Source organism: Gossypium hirsutum, chromosome A09, assembly GCF_007990345.1.
Source record: "Gossypium hirsutum isolate 1008001.06 chromosome A09, Gossypium_hirsutum_v2.1, whole genome shotgun sequence".
NCBI classification, from domain to species: Eukaryota; Viridiplantae; Streptophyta; class Magnoliopsida; order Malvales; family Malvaceae; genus Gossypium; species Gossypium hirsutum.
In genome coordinates this window covers 85,114,698-85,139,565 of record NC_053432.1, presented here as the reverse complement: position 1 = coordinate 85,139,565, position 24,868 = coordinate 85,114,698, and the positions used below count along the sequence as shown (strand labels likewise).

General features: G+C 31.5%; 5 protein-coding genes and 1 non-coding gene across 15 annotated transcripts; 2 read left to right on the top strand and 4 right to left on the bottom strand.

Moving 5' to 3' along the window:
* Window positions 1–603: 603 nt before the first annotated feature.
* On the bottom strand, window positions 604–4,554 carry LOC107939843 (uncharacterized). 6 transcript variants are annotated; one of them, XM_041077414.1, is made up of 7 exons: window positions 4,274–4,462; window positions 3,872–3,948; window positions 2,557–2,610; window positions 2,074–2,194; window positions 1,751–1,821; window positions 1,259–1,362; window positions 604–1,057 (listed from the first exon to the last, which is right to left on the bottom strand). In XM_041077414.1, exons 4-7 carry the CDS (start codon window positions 2,142–2,144, stop codon window positions 821–823), a joined length of 483 nt encoding a protein of 160 aa, XP_040933348.1. In that variant the 5' UTR covers window positions 2,145–2,194; window positions 2,557–2,610; window positions 3,872–3,948; window positions 4,274–4,462; the 3' UTR covers window positions 604–820. The 6 variants fall into 6 exon arrangements, with proteins under 6 accessions (XP_040933348.1, XP_016728714.1, XP_040933351.1 ...); XM_016873225.2 differs by lacking the exon at window positions 3,872–3,948; XM_041077417.1 differs by lacking the exon at window positions 2,074–2,194 and having other exon boundaries at window positions 4,274–4,461.
* Window positions 4,555–8,170: 3,616 nt separating this feature from the next.
* On the bottom strand, window positions 8,171–9,913 carry LOC107939837 (heavy metal-associated isoprenylated plant protein 7). Its single transcript, XM_016873220.2, has 5 exons — window positions 9,738–9,913; window positions 9,422–9,644; window positions 9,132–9,337; window positions 8,940–9,033; window positions 8,171–8,815 (listed from the first exon to the last, which is right to left on the bottom strand). Exons 1-5 carry the CDS (start codon window positions 9,744–9,746, stop codon window positions 8,358–8,360), a joined length of 990 nt encoding a protein of 329 aa, XP_016728709.1. The 5' UTR covers window positions 9,747–9,913; the 3' UTR covers window positions 8,171–8,357.
* Window positions 9,914–14,346: 4,433 nt separating this feature from the next.
* TRNAV-UAC (transfer RNA valine (anticodon UAC)) lies at window positions 14,347–14,419 on the bottom strand. Its single transcript has one exon. It is a non-coding gene; the product is annotated as a tRNA-Val (tRNA).
* Window positions 14,420–15,202: 783 nt separating this feature from the next.
* On the top strand, window positions 15,203–18,611 carry LOC107931394 (glucuronoxylan 4-O-methyltransferase 1). Of its 2 annotated transcripts, none has more exons than XM_041077413.1 (3): window positions 15,203–16,138; window positions 18,031–18,085; window positions 18,345–18,611. In XM_041077413.1, the coding sequence occupies exons 1-3, from the start codon at window positions 15,309–15,311 to the stop codon at window positions 18,420–18,422; spliced, it is 963 nt and encodes a 320-aa protein (XP_040933347.1). In that variant the 5' UTR covers window positions 15,203–15,308; the 3' UTR covers window positions 18,423–18,611. The 2 variants fall into 2 exon arrangements, 1 of the variants encoding a protein (XP_040933347.1); XR_005901500.1 differs by lacking the exon at window positions 15,203–16,138 and adding an exon at window positions 17,799–17,963.
* Window positions 18,612–21,158: 2,547 nt separating this feature from the next.
* Window positions 21,159–21,751, bottom strand: LOC121206465 (zinc finger protein SHOOT GRAVITROPISM 5). The gene has a single exon (XM_041077412.1). It carries the CDS (start codon window positions 21,717–21,719, stop codon window positions 21,240–21,242), a length of 480 nt encoding a protein of 159 aa, XP_040933346.1. The 5' UTR covers window positions 21,720–21,751; the 3' UTR covers window positions 21,159–21,239.
* Window positions 21,752–22,050: 299 nt separating this feature from the next.
* Window positions 22,051–24,802, top strand: LOC121206462 (uncharacterized). Of its 4 annotated transcripts, none has more exons than XM_041077407.1 (5): window positions 22,051–22,495; window positions 22,878–23,123; window positions 23,391–23,472; window positions 24,143–24,221; window positions 24,300–24,523. In XM_041077407.1, the coding sequence occupies exons 1-5, from the start codon at window positions 22,160–22,162 to the stop codon at window positions 24,349–24,351; spliced, it is 795 nt and encodes a 264-aa protein (XP_040933341.1). In that variant the 5' UTR covers window positions 22,051–22,159; the 3' UTR covers window positions 24,352–24,523. The 4 variants fall into 4 exon arrangements, with proteins under 4 accessions (XP_040933341.1, XP_040933342.1, XP_040933344.1 ...); XM_041077408.1 differs by lacking the exon at window positions 24,300–24,523 and adding an exon at window positions 24,597–24,802 and having other exon boundaries at window positions 22,080–22,495; XM_041077410.1 differs by lacking the exons at window positions 22,051–22,495; window positions 24,300–24,523 and adding exons at window positions 22,583–22,728; window positions 24,597–24,802.
* The last annotated feature ends 66 nt before the right edge of the window (window positions 24,803–24,868 follow it).

Here is a 24,868-nt window from a genome sequence, read left to right as displayed (position 1 = left end):
TGTTAAAATATTATAAAATGTAATTTTTTTTCTTTACAAAATTTAACGTGAAAAAAAATTTAAAAATTACCAAAATTTTTCATTGCATAACCCCATTGAAATTTTTTAATATATATATATGAGAGTACTAAATAACATGAAAGAAAGCTATGGCCATGCAATATGAAGAAAACCATATTGATGGGGGCCTAGTAGCTAGGGATAGCGGGAAAAATAAACACTAACACAAAAAAAAAAAAAAGTTAATGCTCCTTCCGTGCAATTTGCATTTCATATTTAAATTTCAGAACAGAGAGACCCCATCAAAACATTTTCAAAGCTCAAAATTTTCTTAGAAACCAGTTATAACAGAAATCAAAATAATCCCCCACCGTTTCACTCTCCAATTTCAGTTACTAACACAACTCTATATATACCTCTCTTCTATTCTGTTTTTCCTCTCGTCTCTTCTTCTTTGATCATTAGAGTTGCATCTTGTTTGGTTTGGCGAGAAAATTTTGAAGTTTTTTCGTATCTTTTCATTTAGCTCTTGCTTTGATTTGCATCTCTGCAATTACTAACAGACTCACTGATTTTCCTAATTTCACAACACAGCCCCATAAATATTTTCTAATTTCACTGATTTTTTTCGAATTGATTTTTTTTTTATAATTAACATTTACACATCAATCATCAACGGTGGAAAAAAAATAGAAATCTTGGTAATGATCCATAATCAGTATCGGCAGCTTCGCTTCTCCATCTCAAGGTACTTATTTCAATTAATTTTGTTTTCTTCTGTATCAGACTACTTTTGGACTTATTTTCCATTAGTTTGTTTTCATTTTTTTGCTGCCTGCATTTTGGATATTCCTCCATGAACCATCGACTTACAGCTCTTCCCATCTATCTTCATGATGCCATCATCACGGGCTGTCCCTTTAGTATCTTCTTGAGTTTTCTTCTCTTCCCCCTCTATATCGTCACTAGCGAATTTCAATCCTTCCTTTACTTCATCATTTTTCCGAGATCCTTCAGCAACAGCATCATCTTCCTCATTGTTGGGATATATTATATCCTGCCATGCTTCGTTTAATTTTGGTTAGTAATTAATAAAAGAGGGTGGGGCAAGGGTAAGTAAGGCGCGTGGGAGCCATAAGCGCGCCGCAAAAATAAAAAGTAAGTTTACGTGTGTAACAGAAGAAAACAAAATTAATTGAAATAAGTATCTTGTGATGGAGAAGCAAAGCTGTCGAAGAAAGGTTTCTCAAGAACATGCCTTCTTTCCTTTGGGCGAAAGTCCTCTTTCCTTAAGAAGAGCGCGAAGTCTCTCTACAGTAAAACTATGGTAGTCCTTCTTGGCTACAATACTGCTTGATCCCTCTGCAAGTCTTTAAGTTGTTAGGGGAAACCCGAGATAATAATTCTCAGTAGAATGAAACCAAACATTTCATAAATCCAACTTAGTCTGATTACGGATAAGCAACACAACAAGTGAAAGTGACCGACTTCTAACATATGATCAATATCATGGAAGAAAAATCAAGCGCATGTTGGACAATGGATGGGCCAAGGCTAACATAAAATACATAAAACAAAACGCATCAGTATTATTTATTATTCCCTAGGGAAATTGTTATTCTCGCTTTAGTACATCAAATATATATATGACCTCAGTGACATTCTTGTTTCATGACCATGTTGACCCAATAAATTGAACCATGGATGCAAATACATTTGTAGTACTAGGACAGAACATCTATTGACTGACCCGATTGAGAATTATTTTTTGTATTGGCTTTCTTTGCTGAAGCGCTGCTATCCATGACTTTTTCAGCAGCCCTGAGGGAAAAAATTGGCAGGGTCAAAACAATCTAGCCTAGACATCAAATCTGACCGCATGCAATAAGATGCCTTTTGCTCTAGATATTACTGGAATGCAAATATAACATGATGCGATCCATGAATAAAGCTACAAAAGGATGTTCAGATCCCTATCCTGAAATGAGGATTAAAGAGAGTGATAAGACAATTAACTCAAATTTATACAATGAATTGTAACAAGCTAAGTTAAATATAATAAAAAATCAAAACCTCTTTCTAGGACCCTCAACAGCAGCTTTCACATCCTTTGAACTGGAACCAACCTTATTGTTATTAAGCATGAGCGACCTAATGCGTATGTTTTGTTGGTCTGTCTTTATGTGCTGGCTCTCTGGATATACATGGAAAAGTAAAATTGTCTAGCTTGTGAATAAGAAAAAATCTCGAAGCAGTTTTCTCGCACTCCTCTTATTTTCTTGGGGATTATACAAGATAACAAGCAGATAATTGCATGCATGTACAAATTATAAAATAAGAGGCTACAAACACAGCTATTGGATGTTTACTTTCTTACATTTATGCATAAACCATAAATCAATAACATATAACATTAAAACCAAATCATAATAGCAATTTAATCACTATTAAACGCTGATACGTTAAAAAGTGCATTACCAATTCAAGACATAAGTAAAGAATATGTTTCCCTCAAGACATATTGAAAGTCCAAGATAAGTTGAAGTTCACAGTTACCTGGAGGAGAAGTATGTGCTCACAAATATAAACTCGCATTCCCCCGGCAAAACTCTGCAAAATAAGCAAAACAATGTTGATCCAACGCAGAAGTATAGGTAATTGCAGTAATTCATGATTATTTTTGCAATATATGCAAAATATTGCAGCACTGTAGATGATTGCAATAATTCAAGCTACACAGTCACCTAACAAATTTCCCTCTAGATGCCTAACCATGCTGATTCGCTCTTTAACCAAATAAGAAACTCTTCTTAGCTTGTTTCGATAGGCATATTCTATTATATGAATGGAATTGGAAAATAGGTTATATTTTTCTATATGTTTCAGGAAGATTCTTTGAGAGAAATAGCATGAAATACTTAAAGAGTTCCAATGATAGATGGAAACAAAAGCAGGGCAATAAAAGAAGCTAAATGGGTAGGGGGCTCCACTGTCTTGCTATCTTCCAGGATTCTGATGTGCGACGCCTTTGTGTGGCAAGATAGAGTTAAGGTAATTGTTAAAGAAAATAAATACAGAGAGATAATACAAAAAGCTATTCTTTGAGAAGTATCTAAACTCCATTGACACACAGAACACATGGGGAAATTGATGTAAGCTGAAGCGAGGAGCACAGGACATTCTAAAGAAAGACCATAACATGTCCAAAATCCAAACATAAAGGATAAGACCCCCAGTGCCAGAACAGCAATTTCCTAACCCTTCATTACTTAACTTATGAAAGGAACAATCATAAAGCGTGCTTACAAGAGAATGCTAAACAGGCAAACATGACACTGAATTTAATTAGTACATTCAAGTGTTTGGTACCCAAAACTCACGGGAAACTATCCCAAACCAAAACTAAGAATTTTACAAAAGACAACTGATAATAGCAACTCCAAGATATCACAATTTAATCACATCTTTATATACAAACCCTAACACTGTCTTGAAATAACGTATTTCACGCTTAAAGAATTTTCAATAGGTCAAATACATACTTGACCTCTACTTTCCAAGTCAAAATGTTAAATTGCAAAACCCTGGCCAACATGCTTGGAAGAGAATGCGCAACAAGCAAACATGATATTGTATTCTGTTGTTGCATCCAAGTGTTTGGTACCCACAACCGACAGGAAATTATCCTAAGCTGAACTAAGGCCTCCAAAAATAATTTACTAAAGATAACGAAAATGGCAATTTGGAAGATATCATACTTTAGAACACATCTCTATATACAAATGCCTGACAGTAACTCGGTCTCAAAACGTATTACATAAGAAAGTATGCGATTTCCTTATGAGGTTTATATGGATATATGCTCTCAAACCTCTTTGTGTGGTTCTCCAAAGATCGATATTAGATTTTCATTAGCTCAAGTAACCAATTGCTCTCCATCGTCAAACCCTAGCAACCATTAGTCAAACATAATTTTCACCACATTTGTAGTATTCATCAAGAAACAAACTAATTCAAGATAGCCTAAAACCTCAATTCAGAACCCTAAATCAATTTATTCCGCTGCTAAAATCCTGGGATCCTACTTTAAGATTATCTTCTTGAGCTAACCATAACCCATGTTTTAAGCTGAATTCAGTAAAATATCACACGATATCACACTTATCAATCTTCACATTTTCTCAGCAACCAAAGTTCAAAATTGGAGAATCAATAATAACAATCGGGATTAAAGATGAAATTGAAAGTAAGAAAGGAAAAAAGAAGGCAAAACCAGATTGGAGGAGATGACGGTGGAATAGAGGTGGCCACGAGAGGGAAGGTCTGAGAGGAACTTGGAAGCGCCAGGAGCCGTCTGATCATGATCGAAGGGCTGAGAAGATGAGTCCTCCATTGGCCTTCGAATTTGATTGAAGGACACCGCACCCTGCCCTGCTACTATTTCCATTTCCCGCTAAATGCCCGGGAATTTTTATTGGATGATTATATGCTCTGTTTGGCATGATTGAGATTTTCAACCGGAAAAAAACAAAAGTGATATGTGAAAAATGGAGCAAACCAAACAGGACATTAATTCCTCTACTCTTTAAGTCTTATCCTTATACGGCCATAATTCCCTATATTTTGTTATTTAATCCTTATTTTTTTATTTTAAAATTTTAATTTCTCTATTTTTAATATGTTTAGAATTATTTTATTAAAATTAGATTCATTACAATATCATTTTTTTTAGTTATATTGCTGCCAAGTGAATTTTTTTATTTCATAATGTCACGCTGATAAATTTAATAAAAGAAAATAAAATTGTTAATAATTGAGTCTGAATTTTGAAATCTAAACAATGAATGGACTAATTTTTAAAATAAAAAATTATAGAAATTAAATTCTAAATATGTGAAGAGTATAAGTTCGTATGCCATATTTTAACCATCATTTGTTAAGGTTAAAATTTTCTGTTAAACTAATAATTTTTTAGTAAAATTATATTATATAGTGGTTTCATATGATATAACAATATGAGTGGAAAAAACTATATAATCTATATATTCACTAAAATTTTATATAAGAATAAAATAAAATTTTAATTGAAAAGATAAAACTCAAGATTTAAAATTTATTTCAATATGTTACTATCAGCTTACCATATTTGTAAAGGATGTTACTATCATCGATATGTTAAATACATTTTTTCTAGGAGATCAATGTTTTTGCTTGTTTTCAGATTGCAAATCAAAGCTAATCTCTCAAACCTTTTTATGCTTTTGGTGGTTAGTACTTGCAGAATTAAGTGTTTTTTACAACAAAGAAAAATGGAATTTAATAAAAAAAATCCATTCAAATTTAATACAATTCGATTATAGTAAAATTTAGTTATATAAGTAAGCTTCAATACAAGCTTATTATAACTTGACCAACTCTGATTACAACTTGTTGAGTTTTATTATCTAGTACTTCGATCTGAAATTGAAAACCAAGTAACACCTCCGTCGATTATTACTGAATTTAAACTAGTCAATTTGGTCCATTCAATTACAACTCGAAAATGATTTGAACCATAAATATTTTTAATATAAAATTATTTAAACAAATATTTTAAATTTATTTAAACTCAAAATGATTCATATTAATATACTCAATGACTCAAACTCGAAAAATTAATCTTACTAATACGAATTTATATCTGACCAACCTATTTTAATAATAACAATTAACCATTCAAATAAAAAATAACAATAACACAAAATAATTACACCGTAACTATTGTAAATGAATTGTAAATTTCCAATGAACCAGACTTTGAGCAAACATGCGATCGGACATGATTGACAATTATCTCTAAATAATATTTGATTCTAAGTGGATTGTTTCCAAGTACTCACAGACCAGTGTGGGTTATCCTGCTCCATTCATTTAAATTATTTAAAGAATATTTTGAAAAATCAATTTTATAAATATCAAATATAATTTATATTTTTAAACATTAAAATAAATTATTTGGCTTAAACTTAAAATTTTTTTAATTAACAAATAATTGGGAGAAGTAAAGAATTAAGTAGAGAGATGAAGCCTCGTACTTAAATAATTTATACCAAAAAATAATCAATCAATTCCATGGGTGGGCTGATATAGTTAAATAAATACACAATCGTATGTAAATTTTATATTATATTTAAATTATGTAAAAACTATCGGATCGCGTGCACGTCCACAGAGGATGAATAAAATGCAAAAATGGTAAGGGGAGGGGAATGGGATCACGTGGGCTCAGCCCCGTTAATACTATGGACCCATCACGTGGGACCCACCCACCAACCCATGTTGTTGAAGCTTTGGATAGATCTATTTTTTTTTTTTAAATTCTTACATTGTATTACCTTTGTTTTCTAGTATTTAATATTTAATTTATGCGATTAATTTTAAAATATATAATATTTAATATATTATTGTAAAAATATTTCATTTGTATTACATTATTAAGTATAACCCGTAAAAAAAAAGAAGCAAAAACAAAAATTGCATGAAAATGCGTAACAAAAGCTTTTTACATGCAACCACCACCACACCTCCACCGTTGCTGAGATTGTGCCCACTTTTTTTTATAAAAGGATTTCTTTTCTTGTCAGATGTATTTATTGGACCCTAAATCAGTTTTAGAAAATCGCCAAAAAGAATAAAATAAAATTAGTAATTTGCTTTTAAGAATTTTAAAGAATTTTTTTTAAATCCTTTTTTTATACTAAAAAACTAGCTAAACCAATAAACCTAATAAAAATAAAATTCCAAAAAGAAAACGCCCCTAGTTTTTGATAGAGGGGAGAATATTTATTTATTAATACAGAATTGTTATTAATTACTTAATCATATTTACACAAAGATTTATAAAACTGTTGTCACTCAGTGTTTCAGCAGTAAGATTTTAATTAGCTTAATTGCATTTTGAATTAATTATTTTATTACAAGGAATAATTGGCCTTTGGGAACTGAGATTTTACTGCTTCAAAGGATTTAAACAATGTCGACCCCCATCACCATGGTCTTTTTTTTTCTTTACTATTAAACTTGCTTAATTAATTATATTTGGATTGCAATAAATTAATGTCTTGGAACAGCATTACATGACAACAACAGTTGCATCTTGTTTTGTTCGATATTTACAAGTGTTAAAAACTCGAAATATAAGGAATTTCAATGTTTAATAAAGCAATTTTATTTTGCTTTACTGCTAATAAAAAATAATAATCATGAATTGTTGAATCTCAACAAATGCCAAAAAGAGAAGTTAGCTTTGTGCTTTAAGAAAATCCAGTCAAAAAAAAAAAAGTTGAAGGAAAATCATCACTTTTTTCCCATTGTTTTTAATTCACATGCTTAAGGCAAAAGAGTCAACTTAAGTCATAAGTGGACCTCCAAAAAAACTTATATTCCTTAATAATTCATGTATTTATATTTTCCTATCGTAATCGAGAATAGTGGAATCCCATGCAAAATGAGTGATCAAACGTTTTTGAAAAGGTTAGGAGAGACTCAAGGCATGGCAATGGCATGACAATTATTTAAATGCATAAAATAATGAACTTGCAGTTTATTTTCATTTTTTCCAAATTACATCTTCATTTTTAATTTTCTAAAGCAATCACCTTAGTTAACCATTAAATTTGGGGTTGTTCTTTCCTTGAATTATTAACATACTTTTGTCTATCAAATCAATCAAGCTTTCTCTTTGATTATATAAATAAACAGAAAAATAATGATTACATTATAGAAATAGGATACCCCATTTGGTCATGGGAATCCGTCGTCTCCACACCATTCCTCTCACTTCCGATATATTAATGAACTTGTCGGACTTTATCATTAAAAATAAATGAATTTTAAATATAATAAAAGATTGTGTTTATTTAAAATGCAGTTTTAAATCTCCGGTGATACCATAAATAAAAAAATTATATGTTCAAAAAATACTTTAAGTAACAGAAAAGAAGAGTTTTCCATCAAAATCTCAGATGCAAAATCCATAAATTCCTTATTATATTATTATTTTTTCCATTTGTTACTTGTTTTTGTACTTTATCTGAAATTATTCTAACGAAAAACAATCATCTTCTCTTGTCTTGTAACGTAGAAAACAACATTTTCATGCAGAATAATTATTTAAAATAAAGTATAAATGTCTTGAAATTAATGTCTTATTATTTATATTTCTTTTTATAAATACTTCAAAAATAAAATACAAAAAGCTTTGCAAAATTCTACAGTTCCATCTGCAGATTATAGGTTCGGAGATTCTACAAGGGGGCACATGAAGAGCAAGATCCAATACTTTCAATTCCAATAATGCCCCTAAACATTGGAGTTTTTTACATTACAGTGCAAGCATTAGGGTTCTCATCGCTGAACATTTGTGGAGGGTATGCGTAAAACTCAGTGGCATACCTTGGCGGGTAATAATAATATTCATTTTTCTTCAGCTCCACCGCCACTTTGGTCTCTTCCGTAGCGCCTTCAGTCGCCGGAGCTGCGTCGGCGGCGGGGGCTTCTTTGTTGTTACCCTCTTGTTTCTTGTCTTTGCCGTCGTCTTTTTCTTCTCCACCGGCTTCTTTCTTGTCTTTTTCGCCACATTCTTCACTTTTTTTCTCGTCCTTGTTGGCATCTTTGGCTTTTTCTTCTTCCGTCTTCGGTGTCTCCGCTTCTTGTTTCACTATCACCGCCGTCTTCCCGGTTCTTTTGTAGACGTACTCCACCAGTTTTGGCGGTTCAAACACTCCTTTCACTGTCACCTCTGAGCTCTTTAGATCCGGTTCCGCTGATTCCACCCCTACAAAACATTGTTTTTGTTTAATTGAGTTCGGGTAAACGGTTGGTGAGATTTGATTCAAAATCATTAGTATATTAATGAACAAATCAATACATTATGAGAGGAAAAAAAAAAAAAAAGAAACCTTTCATTCTTTGAATACGTTTCCTGATTTCCATTGCACAAGCTTCACAATGCATGTAAACCTTCAACACCACCGTGACAACCGCCGCCGGAGGCTGCAAAAATTTCAGTCCCAGATAGAAAAATCCAAACCTTATCAAACCAAGAAATGTTGAAAAAAAAAATGAAACTTTAAGTGATTAAAGCAAGCAACCTCTTCTTTCTTGTCTTCAGGCTTAGACTTCTCTTTATCCTCTGTTTTCTCTTCCTCCGGAGCCGGAGGCTTAGGTATCGGCGAGAGAAGTTCAACTTTCCGGTGACTCTTCCTTTGAACTCTTTCAAGAACTTTCAAAGGATCCGCTTTCTCCCCTTTCACCACCACTTTGTGAGTCTTGCAATCCGTCATTACATCTTCAACTCCTACAAAATCCCATTAAAAGAAATCATCTCATTCATTCATTCCATTCCTTCAGAAAAAAATAAAGTTGGGTGTTTTTTAGAAACCTGGAAATCCACTGAGACATCTACGGACTTTACGAGCACAGCCTTCGCAATGCATGTAAACCTTCAAAACAATCTCTTGAGGAACAACAGGAGATTCTTCTTTCGCTTCTTCAGCTTTCTTTTCTTCTTTCTTCTCCTCTGTTGCTGCCTTTTCCTCCCCTTTCTTTTCATCTTCAACCTTTTTCTCTTCCATTTCCTTCTTCTCTACTGTTTTCTTCTCTTCCTGCAAATCAAACAAAAAAAGAACCCCGATGAACAAATTATAAACAAATTAGGAAAAAGAATAGTTTTTTAAGTAATTAAATGATAAAATTACCTCCCCCATTGGATTAGTGAAACTGGATTTCAAAGAATGGAGATTTTTTTTTTTGGATGCTTCGGATTTTAGTTAGGACAGCATTAAGATCTGAAGCTAATGAAGAAGAGGAAGCGGGGATTTTATCACCATCATCATCATTCATTAGTCATGATAACATGACGTGGCATTTTGTACAGGCTTGCTGATAGTGGCACTTTGGGAAAATCATTATTTACGATTTTCATGATAAATTTATTAAAATAAGGTTGTGCAGATTTAAGTTTTGTTTTTTCTTTTTAATTATGAAAATACTTACCGTTTTCTTTTGTTTTCTCGTATTTTAATTTTTATACGTTACTTTCACTAAAAAAAAAACTCAATGTTATATTAATTATAACATTTTTTAAATATCACTAATTAATTAAAATCTGATTGGTAGGTGAGTCAGATAGCAATGTGGTCATTTTTTAAAGTTTCTTGATCATTAATCATAAAATATTAAAATAAAAAATATATATTTATTATTAAGATAATAATTCAAAACACAGATTAAACCAACTTTTTTGGTAGAAAATAGAACTCGAAATACTATTCCAAAGACAAGTTTATTGAACCTAGCTGTTAGCATGCACCTTACCTTATAGGATTAGGATTATCTTATTGGTACTTGTTGTTTAACGCTACAATTAATTAGATTTTAAAGCCCATAAATGCAAGCCAACCCTATCCCTAACCTTGGATTAAGATTTACCAAACTGTAATTATCTATTTTCTCACAGTAGCCGTTAGATTGATCTGTCTTTGCATTACGTGGCACCCATGCAATATGCCAGATCACTTATATTGGTCCAACACCAATAAACACACGCTACACTAACAAGAGGCTATTAATTCAGCTTTGAATCGAAAAAAAGGGTCAAATCTTGTTGTAATTGTCCTTAAATTATTAACTTGCATTCAGGGTAACAAAATTATTGGTAGGTTCATGTTTTCATCATTTCATTTGAAAAAAAAATAGTTTCTAAAGATTTCATTTAATTACTTAATTATTTGAAATTTTAATTTAAGTTATCGGGATGTTAATTAATTTTTATAAAGTTTAGCTAATGAACTCTAAGTAATAATTTGACAATTGGAGAAGAATGTTATTTGGATTTGATTTATAGATTTGTAACGTTAAAACTTGTTTCATGAGAAAAGTTTTGAACTATATGAAAGTTTTTAATTGATGCTGGTAATATAAACAAATATACCATATCAAATCGAGTGAATTAAATAAAAATATTCAAATTATTCAATAATTATTTTATTATATATTAAAATTAAATGACTAAAACATAATCATAACTGTTGTTTACTTTTTAACTAACAAACCTTTGGAGTAACTATACTTAAGTTATGTTAGGTTTTTATTCTAATTTAATTTAATTTAAGTTTTATAATGGATGCCTTCTGTTTTGTTTTGTTTTTTTTACATTTAAATATCTTTCAATTATTTGTAATGATTTAATTTTTATTATGGTTATTTAAATATAATATTTGTTGTCAATAAAAATGTATCAAATATAGGACAAAATTAATAAAATTTATGTCAATTCAGTAAGGGTGAAGCTAGAATAAATTTTTAGGAAAGGCTAAATGAAATTTTAATTTTTTTATAATCTAATCTTTATAAATTTTAAATAAATAAATTAAAATTTTATAATTTTAAGGGATCAAAATATAATTTTATATTTGTTAACGATAATTTTTAATTTTAAGGAAGCCGGGGCCCATTCCAGCTCCCTAGAATCGTTCCACCAACTCAGTTGGTAAAAAGTACAACAAAATCAATAAAATAAGCGTAAGTAGGTATTTTATTTTTTATCTTTCCTTTTTAACGCGAATATACCTAATCATCATAAAGAGAATCCTTCAATAGACAATAAGCTTAATAATTTTATAGAAAAACTTATACAAAATATTTTATATTATTTTAAATAATATTATGATAAATATACAAATTGCTGAAGCCATTCGTTAGCGAAAAAAGAGAGTCAAATATTTGTATTGTTAATAGTGTGTATAATGTAAATAAATAAATGGTAGGGTAGATTAGGAATCTGAATAATTTAGTGGACGAAAATCAAGGCTGATTTAAAATAATAATAATAATAAATCACCAGTCAACAACAAATTACTTATAAAATTAGTAAATTATCTATAACTAAATTTTGGCATGTAATAAGTTACAGTTAGAAAATCTTAATTAAAACCTATTTTCTTTTTCTTTTTTTAAAGGGCTTAATTAAGTTAGTATAATTAATGAGGGAAAAAATAAAAATGTTTGGTGAAAAAAGGGATACCTTAAATTGTGGCCCTTACTTCATGATTGCTAGACACATTTTACGTAGCATGTTTCTGTTTTCGGCTTTCCTAAGTTTCTAACCATCATCATACAAATTTTTTGATTAATTACATCAACAATCACTTAACTTTGATCATAATGATAAAATAGTCACTTAACTTTAAACAACAACAAATTAGTCCTACTAACTATTTTCCATTACAGATGTAATGGGTAAAGTGACTTGGCATTTAATTGACCACCACATTGGAGTCCTTACTGTCTTTTAACCATGGCTTCCTCATTGTCATTACCCCAAAATATCGTTTTCGACATCCTCACCTAGACCCCAACTTTCATCGTTGACCATTTTCGTCGCTCTTCTTCTAATCCATCTCTCATCCTTGCTACAAGACTCAATCCAATTTTGATTTTTGGATCTTGCTAATCACTGACCCAACCCAAAAATTCACTTGTCGGCATTTGGCTATCCCTTTAGAGGAACAGCTTCCTTTATTGGGGGGCTGAAAGAGAAAAAATTGATAGGGTGGTGGTTTGGAGGTCAATGATGGTGATGCCAAAGATGATTGTGGCGGAGGCGGCGACGACAAGATTGTTGGGATGGAGAAAAAGAAGTATAAACATATATTCCATGCAATTTTGGCAATCAATATTTTCTCCTTTTTTTCCCTTAATCCCAAACCATCTTTTATTTTCTTTTTTCTAAACCGTCCAAACCTTAGACCCTTCAGCTCTTCGTCCAACGTGACAAGTTAACTGATCAAGTCACCTGTGCCGCTAGGCCTGTAACGAAAAATATTAAAGGATGACTGATTTGTTATTTTTCGATAACATTAGTGATTAATTTGTTATTTGTTGAAAGTTGACTGACTATTAGTGTAATTTACCTATCTTTTTTAAGAGTAACTAAATTATTAGAAAAATTAATTTTAACAAATTACAAAATAATTATAAAAATTTATTTAATTCACTAAACTATTATACAATTGTATCTATTTATTTTAATAATTTTTTTTAAAATTTTGAACCCCTGCACATAATATTTATTTTTGTTGATTTAGGTAAATAAACTATAAGATATATATATATTCCATATAAAGTATTCGAGATGATATAAAATTGCATCCTTATGATTGTTTAGAAGTAATTATATGTATATAATTGAAACAACAGAAAGCAATAACACCTAATTCCCATAAATCCACTTGTTTCCAAATTACAACTTTGACTAATATTTTATTCATATCAACCCAAACAATTATATTCTTACAAATATCTAATTTTTTTTTTTACAAATTTTAAGTATTATATTACACCTCAATTACATTTGTATAAATATAAATATGAAATATAATCACAAAAATCACTTTTAAGTGAGCTATCCAATATTTAATAACATTACATGAGCTATCTAGAAAAAATAAAAATAAAAACCTTGCATTAGCCTCATTGGGCCTCTAGTTTGGAAGGCTAGAAGGCATTAATATTTCTTTTCAAACATAGTATTTGAAATCAATAAAACCGACAAAATGAAAGATAGTTAAATTTAAAATTTAAAAAATCTAAAATTAAGTAAAATTAATAAAAAAAGCTAGAGAGATTTACTTAAATTTTTAATATATATAAAACCGACCAAATGAAAGATAGTTACATTGATCTAAATATTAACGATGTGCTTATTGAAGATTCAGACAAATCAACAATGAACAAAAAATTGTAATTATAACGAAATATATAAATTCAAAGTGTGAATCATGATAAAATTATTATTACTAGTACACACTTATCTATGCTAGCTATTTGAACTTATAAATTAAGCACGAAACTTAAAACTATTTTTCACACGAAATATCAAACTAGTTCAATCAATTTGGTATTTAAATCCGATTAAAATTAAATTTTAAGTTTCGAACAACTTAAGCCGGATTGGATTAAGTTACAAGCTACTCCAATAATTTTTTTATTTATTAAAAGTCAATCTTTAGTTCACCTTTGCATTCGTCACGCCATAATACCATTTCTCATTGCACCTGATACATACACCATTTGAACTTCTTAAGTTTTAAGTTTGAGTTTTTAATTAGACTTTGAATTGACACTGATGGCTGAAAATTGAACTGTAACTTTATAAGGCTGATTTTCCCATATTAGTATACAAAATAGTCTTTTTAGACCTTCGAAATAAGCAATTATTGTATTATTTTTTATTTTTTTTTACAGCAAAAACATAAAACGAAATTAAGGGAAGCCTAAAAAGTAAAACAGTTGCCTACCATTAACTGTTGCTGCCCAGGATCGAACTGGGGACCTTTAGTGTGTAAGACTAACGTTATAACCACTACACCACAGCAACCTTGATGCCTAAATTGTCCAGAAATTTTATTGAATAAAAAGATTATAGAGCTTTCCTTGAAGCTATTGTTTGCAAATTTGCAGGCCGAGGTCTCATTCTTTATGGGCCCATGATAAGACACCAACCATGGCAAAGCCTTTAAAAACAAGCTGCCAATGTTGCCCAAAGCCTTGCATATTTCACCATGCAGCTGTACCGATTAATTGCCGAAAATGAATGTAAATAATAACGATCCATAGTGATGGAGCAACAAACTTCAGGACCCTCCTTCACCATCCATTCATGCCCCCCACCAAACAATGCTCAAAATATTTACGATTAATTCACCTCACCTTTTGTTTTTTAAAATGTATACCAAATCTAATATATATCACCTTGTGCCTTTTCTTTTCCTTCATTAATATATATCAGCTTTATTATTTAAAAAAAAAATATACCAAATCTAATGTGTTCTTTCAATCTTTAATTCAATTGACATTATTTAATAATCATTTAAGAAAAATTCGAATTATAATTTTTTTAATACCGAACCATTAAAAATGTATATTCTTATTCAAATTCAAATACCAACAAATCAAATTAAACCATGCCTAAACTTGATAAAGATTCATGCAAAATGATAGAACACCAAACCTTACTGCAATGTGGCACTAAGGTCCTCAGCAATTAGGTAACTTTGCTGACATCTCATAATAATAAAGCAAAAGCTCAACACTTGAAACCAAAGCAATCACCCCATTTCTTCTTCTTCAATCAAATATAACATCAAATTTTTTTATATACATTTACCCTATAAGAAAGATGGTTATAGTGTAATCCCCGTAAGGTGCTGGCAATGAAAAAAAATGTCTCAATTTATTTTAGGGTTTAAGATTTAGAGTTAAAAAGGATGAAATTCCCTTGTAAAAAACTATTACCACTGCTTATTTTCATCCTCTCTTGCCTTTCCGTTCTCAGACTCCTTAAACTCGCAATTACTTCTTCAGATCCTTCATCTCAAGCTGCTGCTTTGTTATCGTCGCTTCAACGGGAGTGTTCGTCACCTTCCGAATGCAGTAAGATTCAATCAAATGCGGCCAATGCGACCCTTCTTTCCCCAAAGGAATTCATGCTTCTTTCTGATCTTGTTACACGGAAAACACCTTGTAATCTCCTTGTGTTCGGTTTTCAACCGCAGTATATCGACCTCTCGTCAATAAACGCCGGAGGGATCACTCTTTTTCTCGAGGACAATCATTACAAGATAAGCAATTTTGAAGCCAGTTCAAATCAGACTCGAATTTATAAGGTCAAGTACGGAGTACCTGCGAAAAAGGCATACAAGCTACTCAAACATGCTAGGGGAAACCCTACTTGTTCCCCAAGCATAAATCTACTCCAACAATCAACTTGCAAATTGGCATTGAGGGATTTGCCACAACAAGTGTATGAGCTTAAATGGGATGTCATTGTGGTTGATGGCCCAATCGGGGACTCGCCCGAAGCACCGGGCAGGATGTCGACTATCTACACCGCTAGCATGTTAGCGAGAGCCACAGCCAGGAATATGACTGATGTCATGGTGCACGACGTTCATCGGACAATCGAGAAATGGTTTTCTTGGGAGTTCTTGTGCGAAGAGAATTTGGTTTCTGCCAAAGGAAAATTATGGAACTTTAGGATCTCCTCCGATCAATCCAATTCTACACAGTTTTGCTCTTCCGAGACTGTTCATATACGGTAATATCCTTATTTTGTTTTGCGGCAAAAGAACAAAAACATTTCCTGCATCGTTAATGCTGGAAATTAGGGCTTCAACAAAGGCATATGATATATTAATTTTCAGCGTTAGAGAGTGCCATGTAACTAAACTTGTCCATACAGGTCGAGTCGGATTGCAATTTTATTTTATTTTGTCATAATGAATTTTTGGAACTCTAATTTCCTTTTAAAAATATGTTAGCCCTCCACCAAATTTACCCTTTTTTTATTTTTGAATTTATTATTTTTATAGTATCACCTCAAAATGAATGAAAAAAATTAAGGTGTTAACTTTGTTAACGTAACATACACGTAGATAACATATTAATATTTAATTAATTTTTAAAATTTATACTTTAATAATTTTAATAATTTTGCTGTTTAAAAATATTTTTGTAATATTTTTATAATTTTTTAAAATTTAAAAAGTCAACTAATGCTAATATATCATTCATGTGACAATCTACGAGTATGGCACATCAGTAAAATTAAAAAAATGTTAACTTTTTTCATTGAATTTGAAAAAAAATAAATAAATTTAAGATCTAAAAAAGACAATTAAATGGAGACCTATTTTTAAAAAAAAAATTGAAAGGCTCCTCTTATTTTTGAAAAGGCTTGTTTTTCCGCACAAATTGACTTTTCTAACGTACTATTCATTTAGTATTAAAAAATAAAAAAAGAATTCTTTTATCAATATGTATAATTATTTTTAATTAATGTCTCAATACATAATGTTGAAATTTTATAAATAGATTTTAAATTTTGAATCAAAACTTCATTTTTTATCAAACACAAACTTGTAACCCTATTTATAGAATCATATAACATAGAAGCATTATGTTTATGTTAATAATTGTGATTGTATGTGATTATTATAAATTAATGTTAAATTGTTTGATTAAATTACTTCAAATAGTCTAGTTGTTTCGGCAATGTAACGTGACGTTACGCATTCAAATTTAACGACTGGATCGAATGTAGAATATTATATTTAGTGAGTTTTATCCAATTTTATTTTTAAAATTAAAGTTCAAATCAAGATTAAAATTAAAGAGCTTGAGCTAGTTCGATTAAGCTCTTTTACCTAATAAATAAATAAAAACTCAATTTTCATATTCATCTTCAAACTTGATTGGTTGTGCTTGAGTTCACTTTGGAGTTTTTTTTATTATTATCTTTTTGATAAAAAAAACTTGATTAACCTCGTAAGCTACTCCAATAAAATATTAATAGAGATGAACAAAAATTAGTTATAACAAACTTAATTGATACATTAAATTTTTAGGGTCCTTTTGGATGAACGTTTATTTCAGTGTGGTTCGTTTATTTTTTTTATCTCATGCTATAGCATTGTTATAATATCTAATATTACCGTCATTATTGTTTTTACATTAATACCGCAGATAAATACACTATTGTTTTCACACTAATCTCGATTAGAATAGTTAAACTCGTCGATTTTCAATTTTAAAATTCATAACCAAACCAACCAATTTAATATATATAATATTTTTAATTTATTTAAATATATTTATAATATATGATAAATATAATGTTCTAATATCATATATTATAATAATATATTATTATTTAGATATAATATAGAATATTTTAATTTAAAAAAAAACAACTTAACATATCAAAATTAAATGGGTTTGATTAGACGGTTTGAAATTAAAATACTCAATTATTATAAGAGATTGGTGGATCAAATTGATTATATACGAAATGATCCTCTTAAGTATTAAAATAATTGAATTTGACTTCAAGAATAAGCTTCCAATCACAATCACTAAACGAGGTACATGAGTTTTTTTTTTTTTGAGAAGGGGGGGTGGTGTTATGATTAGTTGAAGTCTTCCTTGCAGGTGGGCAGGTCCAGTGTTTGATGTAATGTCTGAACGAAATACAACACTACTGAAGGTTTGCAATCTGTTTGATCCTCTTTGATTTTATGATAGAATTGAACCTTCTTTTTATCTTGAGGATCATTGGGGTAACCCCAATTTTTTTCATTTTTCGAATCTGATGGGGAATTAGATTCACGCTTGCACATGTTTCGATTATGATTTTTGAGTTCCACCATTTTCTTTCAAAAACACTCAATTTTTCTTAAATTTCAAAAGCAAAGAATTTTTTTTCCCTTTGTTCCTCTCAACAATGGTTAAATTTCAATACACAGATTACAACACAAAAACAATGGATGTTAGATAATGGTACAGTTTATACTGTAAGAGGTATAGAGAGCCTAAATCTTTGAAGAGATAAGAAAAGGAAGGCCGGTCATGAGCTCCATCTGCTGAGTTTAGGTGTTGTGGTGAAGAGGGGTGTCCCAATTTAGTATACAAGTAGAATGCACTTGAACAGACCAGACGAGAAAGTTGCTGAATGTTACAGATTGATGGGTGTATTTAACTGTGAATTATGATTAAGACTATACATTCTTATACTATGGAGTTTCTTACAATAAGAGTCAGATTATATTTCTCCCCTCTATTAAAAAAATGAACAAATTAATTCATATATATTAAATCGAATAGCAAATTGGTTGTTCTTTTAAAAGTTTCATCCATTTCTACATTAAAATGATCTTTGTATGTCAGCATGGTATGCCATGTGTCGTTGCCTAATTATTCTGGTAGACACATAAGTTATTAACAATACAAATAGATAAATTTTTTAACAAAAATAATTAAATTGTTATTTGATGTAATGTTGATGGCTGTCGATTCCACCAATATAAAACTACACCTAGTTTGCAAATTAAAGCAGTATAGGTAGTAGGTTCGATCCCACAGAGACTGGAATTACTTAAAATTGTTTGTTTCTTGACCAGATTAGTGTCTGGGCAGTTGTCGTGCCCGCGACGTTTAGGGGGAAAATAAAATATGAAACCTGAAATAAACACAAGAAATCGTAAAAAGTAAAAAGTAAAAGATGAAATAAAAATAAATAACAAAATGATTTAAAGGAAAATTAATAAAACTTAGCTCAGCCTTAAGCACAGGTTTTCCCGTCTTTGACCCGTTCCTCGAAATTAGATGAACTCCTCTTTTTCGATAAGCTAGTTATAGCTACCAAGGACGCCCCGGACACCAACTCTTCCTTGTGTAAATTAGTTATGGAACGTCCTATAACTAACCCTTACCGATCGAACAACCTACGAAACGTTCGTGATTTAAAACTCCGGCAGCTTTGCGTTCTAGAAGAGCCTAGCTCGAACCAATGCCCTCAACATTGAGACATTTAAATCCGGTTACTACTTCCCTTGACGGAACCAAACAGCAATCCCCACTTGGCACGCCAATGTGTTCACGGAAGACCAATTAGACAATCGATCCTTTCGGAATTCCAACTGTACGTCTAGCCACACTAACTCAAACGACGTCTTTTTTGACTTAGTATTGACTTGACTTTGTGAGTTGACAAAGTCATACTCTTAATCCGGGGAAATAATAAATATCGAAAGTTGGGAGTTAAACAGCTCGGGTTCGTAACTCACGGGTATTTTGACGAGGTTAACACCGGCTTAAACTGAAACGGGTTTAGTGTGGCATGAATTTAATCATGCTTGAAAGTTATGGAAATGATAGGAATTATATGAAAAAGGTAGTGGAAATGGATAGGAAAAATTACAAAGAGAATTAGACAAATTTTGTAAAAAGAAGACAAAATAATCTAATGCTCAATTGAATTAAGAAAAAGAAAACAAAATGGATAATAGAATTCCAAAATGAAATAGGAATGTAAAGACAATTGATTAATGGATGATTTCCTAAGAACTAAAACCCCCTGTTTATATAGATAGGGTTTACTAAAAATAGCTTAAGAAAATTAATATAAAATCTAAAATAATAATAATTAAAAATAAATAAAATTAAAATAAACTTAAAATAGAATTTCCTATTTTTGGCTTTTACAAAGTCAAATTTATGACTAGTCCTTCGCTTGCTCCATCTTTTCGCTTTGGCCCATTCCAATAATTTTCTTCTAATTTGGCCCCTTTTCAGCTTACTTTTGATCAATTGTATCCCTGATAAGAATTAAATCATAAAAACACTTAATTAGCAGGATTCAGTTCATCAATAAACTAAATTAAGCATAAAAAATATGCAATTTGACATGTTTATCAAATGTAAAAATATTAATTTTTTTAATCAAATGGAGAAATTTAAGGAAAATTTTCGTCTAAGTTTTTAAGAAACAAAACAGTATGACTTCATGATACAGAGATATGTGGACAAATGTGAGAAGACAAATGTTAAGGTTTTTGTCATAATAACTTGTTTGATTGTCTGCTTGCCCATGCCCTACATCTGCATACTGCACCTTCAACTTTATGGACTGTTGCATTTCTATGCTTGTAACCAAATAAACAAATACAAAACAAGGAATCTATATTTCAACTGCTCATATCTATGTTGCTCGGATTTAATAGAGCGCAAATGAAACTAAATTCCATTGACATTTGACACTAATTCACTATTTAGGTCCTCTGACAGATGCTCATTCAATCCTATCAATAAAATGTCTGGTTTTTTGTGTTGGATCCCAGACATGTGTAGTGGGGTGGTTTGGTTTCTGATATATATAAATATAAAGTTAAAACAAGTTGAATCCAACTGGTATTTCCTGTCTTCTTCAAATTACTTAACCCTCATTCTTTTGCCTTTAATTTTTTCTATCAAAATCAAGTTTCTCAATTTCACTGGTTAAGGTATTCAAGTCCAAGTGTCAGAACATGACGCAATTGATTAACTTTTTTATTTTATTTTATCATGAATTTGATTAAAGATAATATCCTATTATACATCAAATTCGAGGTTTTGACAGCAATTACAAGCATATGTGCTTGCCTTGGCTCCCACTCCCTCTAAAATCTTGCTTCAAAAATGCCATTATTTCAATCTTCAATTACTTAAAATACTAACGTAATAAAAACCGAATTATTATTTCCTCGGAAAATTTTTCTCATCCCTAAACAAAATCATCCAAATGAGTTAAAAAATAGATTTGAGTATGAAATAAAACTCGGATACATTCAACGTACATACACATATTCAAAAGTAACATTTTATTAAGGCTTGAACCTTTGCCTACAAGATTGGCAAGTGATCTCCATGCACGTAGAATCTATCTGCAACGTTGCTCTTTCCTTCATTTCCTCAGCTTTTTCAACATCTTCCCTTGCTCTTTTCCAAACATGTTTAGCTCTCGCGAAATCGGACCGAGCCATCTCCATTTCCCTCTTTGTGAGCTCCCGAACTCGCTCCGCGTAAGCCTTCTCGATGGCCGCCAACCGGATTTGCTCCGCCGTCCGTTGTTTCAATGACTCAACGCGATCGAAATTGTTACGGTTTGATGGATGTTGATGGACTGGCCTTAGACTGATTGATAGCTGCAAGTCAAGTGATGATGACGGCCCTAAGAATTGATCGCTCATCATCGTCGTCGATCGGTAAGTTAGCGATGAAGAATGAGATAACGTGGGGGATGGTGAAGCAATGGTGAGAGAAGTGGGGAGTAATTGCAGCTCTTTTTCATCTTGCTCTTCCATAGATTAGGAGGAGTTGTAAGTAGATAGTGAGGAATGAAAGAAATTACTTATATAAACCAACTCACCACCTGCCCCCTAATTACCTTACTACCCATCCACTTGAGTTTATTTTAATTAATTCATACAATCATTTTAAAATATAATAATATTTTAATTATATTCAAAATTTTAAATTATTTATTTTATTCACTAAAATGTAATATTTCAATTATATGGAGTCATAATATTTCAGTTATTTACCTTACATAAATATGTGTTATTGTTTTCAAATTGTTTTTGTTTCTAATAGAAATTTATATTTAACAATAGTTTTCCAAGCATTTTTTAAATAGATTTAGGTTTTAAAAGGTTAAATAATTTCTAGAAACGCAAAGAAATGAAACGGAAACGGTGCCGTAGCTATTCTACTTTAAAACACACAAATTAAACCCGCAAAAAACATGAGTGTTTCTCAACTCGGGTCAAATTTGGCGGCAGCCGACGAGATGTCGAACTCAACGGAGCAAACCCTAGACGGCGAACCTCGACCGTCCGATCGGAGCCCTAAAAATCAGCTCCGAGAAGATCAACAGCAAGCCCAAGAATGGGAGACCCTGGCTCGAGCCTGGGTAGGTGCTTTTCCAGAAGCAAAAGCCGTGACGGAGAGCCAAGTCAAAGTCTGGATCGATTCCAACTTCGGCTCGTTACCAGCCGATCTCCAATCGATGCCACGATCTGAGCTCATCGAAAGACTCCTCTCAATCCAAAATTACCTGAGATTTCCCTCCCAGACCCAGGTTTTTTTCCTGCATTTATTGCAGTGGGTATTTTTAGTAAAAATATTTAATTTAAATATCCTGGTCTCTGTATTAATTGCTTGAATATTCCTAGCCACTGATTAAAAAATGGAGAAAGAAGCGTTTCCCGAAATTAATGAATAAAGAACTTATTCTGGGTTTTATTTTTGGAATTATTGTAATGTAATTTTATCAAGTAGAGAGTTCACAACATGGGGAAAGAATCAATGCTTGTAAGTTAAAAGAAATGGCTTGTTTTCTTCAAATCTGTTCGTAAATTTTCTGTGTTTTTGTTTATTATGGACTGTTTACGTTATGATGAGACTGAAATTTTGGCTTCTTTGTGCTTATCCTCGTATGTTTTTCTCGTCTCATTTGGTAGGATAGAGAACCAAGTCAGCATGATCTTCCACCGGCTCGGTTTCAGCGCACCGATCAGTGGATACCGGTGTATTCATGGTTAGAATCTTTGGATACCGATGAAGTGGTCAAATCGAAAGATATTTTGGATTGGTTGAACGATAACCCACAAGTCAAGGACCAATTGTGCTCTAGGCATTCGCGGTATCATTTGATGCACTACATAAAAAAGTGCCATTTAAAGATATTAAAGAGGAGGGAAAAGAAGGTAATGATTCTTCGGTATTTGGTCTTTCAAAGTCTGGTATTTGAATGTTCAGTTTAACCGGTATGTATCCTAGTAAAAAAAATCTTTGCTTTGTGTCACTCGTCGTATTTGTGGCCTTAAATACTCTTTTCATGGCATTGAGTTCGCTAAGAATCAGCTTTCTATGAACTCGACGAAGAATCAGCTTCAGCTGTTTCACTTTGTTTTTTATCCTTCAAATTCAATATCTACAAACCTGTTAATTGCTAATTTCACTTACTTGAGCAGGTTGGATCGCAGCCCTTGAATAAAGAAAGTGTTTTGAAAGTTCGGAAGGATGTAGTGGCAAAAAAACCAGCACCAGTGCCAAGTATGTCTCAAATTTCTGTTAGTTTTATATAATGTTTAGGGTAGGTTTGATGTTCGATGCGAAAAGAGCATTCTTTTGCTTTCCTGAGAGGAGAGGAGAGATAATTATTGTCGAGACAAACTGCATGTAGGAAATTTGTAATGGTAATTTACTTAAGTAGATGTTCACAAATCTAGAAATTAATTCAAATCAAACACGAATGGTTTGTAATCATACCATTATAACTATTAAATAAATTTAGTGAGATATTTCTAGTGTCTCTCAATGGGTGCCAACTTGCAGCTGTAAGTTGTTTGGTGATCATCTCATTTTTGTTTCCCTCTTTTCACAGATTCCATGTTGTTCTATATGATAACAAGACTTACTGGCTACGTTAATGCTTAGATACAAACTTATGAGCTTTGCCTATGATTGTGTTATCTATAAAATGCACGATTTTGAAGGTTTTTTTGGCCTGTTTGCTGCTTTTACACTCGTCCTTTGTGCTTTCTCAAATTTTTGAAAAAAAAAATTCAAATCATATTTAATGATAAATGGAGCAAACAGCTACAGTATGTTTGCTTTTATGCAACATGTAATAGAATATTGAACAATGAAGCAACATATAATCTTCAGCATGTCAAAGAACAGTTGTTCTAATGTACTTTCTTTATCTGTTTCTTCTATCTAGACAATCCTTTGAACAATATACCTAAAGATAGCGACCTCTACATAGCTAAACGGAACGAGGCTTTGCGCAAATACGAGATGTGAGTCATTTATTTAATTTTTCCAATCTTTTTAGTTGAACCTTTATGATAAAAATAATTGTTGTATTGAAATTTCAGCTTATTGGAGTTGGAGAAGAAGCTTTCACCCGTTTTCTCAATGAAAAAATGAATGGATCTGAAATTGACATGGATACAACTACTCCATGCAGTACTTATAACCCCTTTTTTTTCTTTTCTTTTTCAGCATTTGGTATTGATTTTGCATGTGATTAAAACATGGTGATACTCATTCATGCACAAATATTACTGCTTAGGAATCTTATGCAATGATCTTTGTTCCACACCTGTTGTTGTTTTACTTCATTATTTGCTCACTGTGTAGCAATTGTCATTCTTTTATAGTTTTTACCGTAGGTAGTATCCATGTTGGCTCGGATATAAGAGTTGGACAGCATAGAATGAAAATACTTTTGGGTGCCATAATGAAGCTGATATGTTGAAGACACTAATGGCAAAACATTACTTACTGAGCAAAAGGAATATTGGTTCCTGAAAACAATAATTGAATGCCTTAAATATACATAGTCTTATAAATTAGGTTAAATTATGCCATAGTTTCCTATACTCTTCGTAAATTTGAGATTTAGTCATTCTACTTTGATTTCTAGTCCTATTTTTCGGATCTT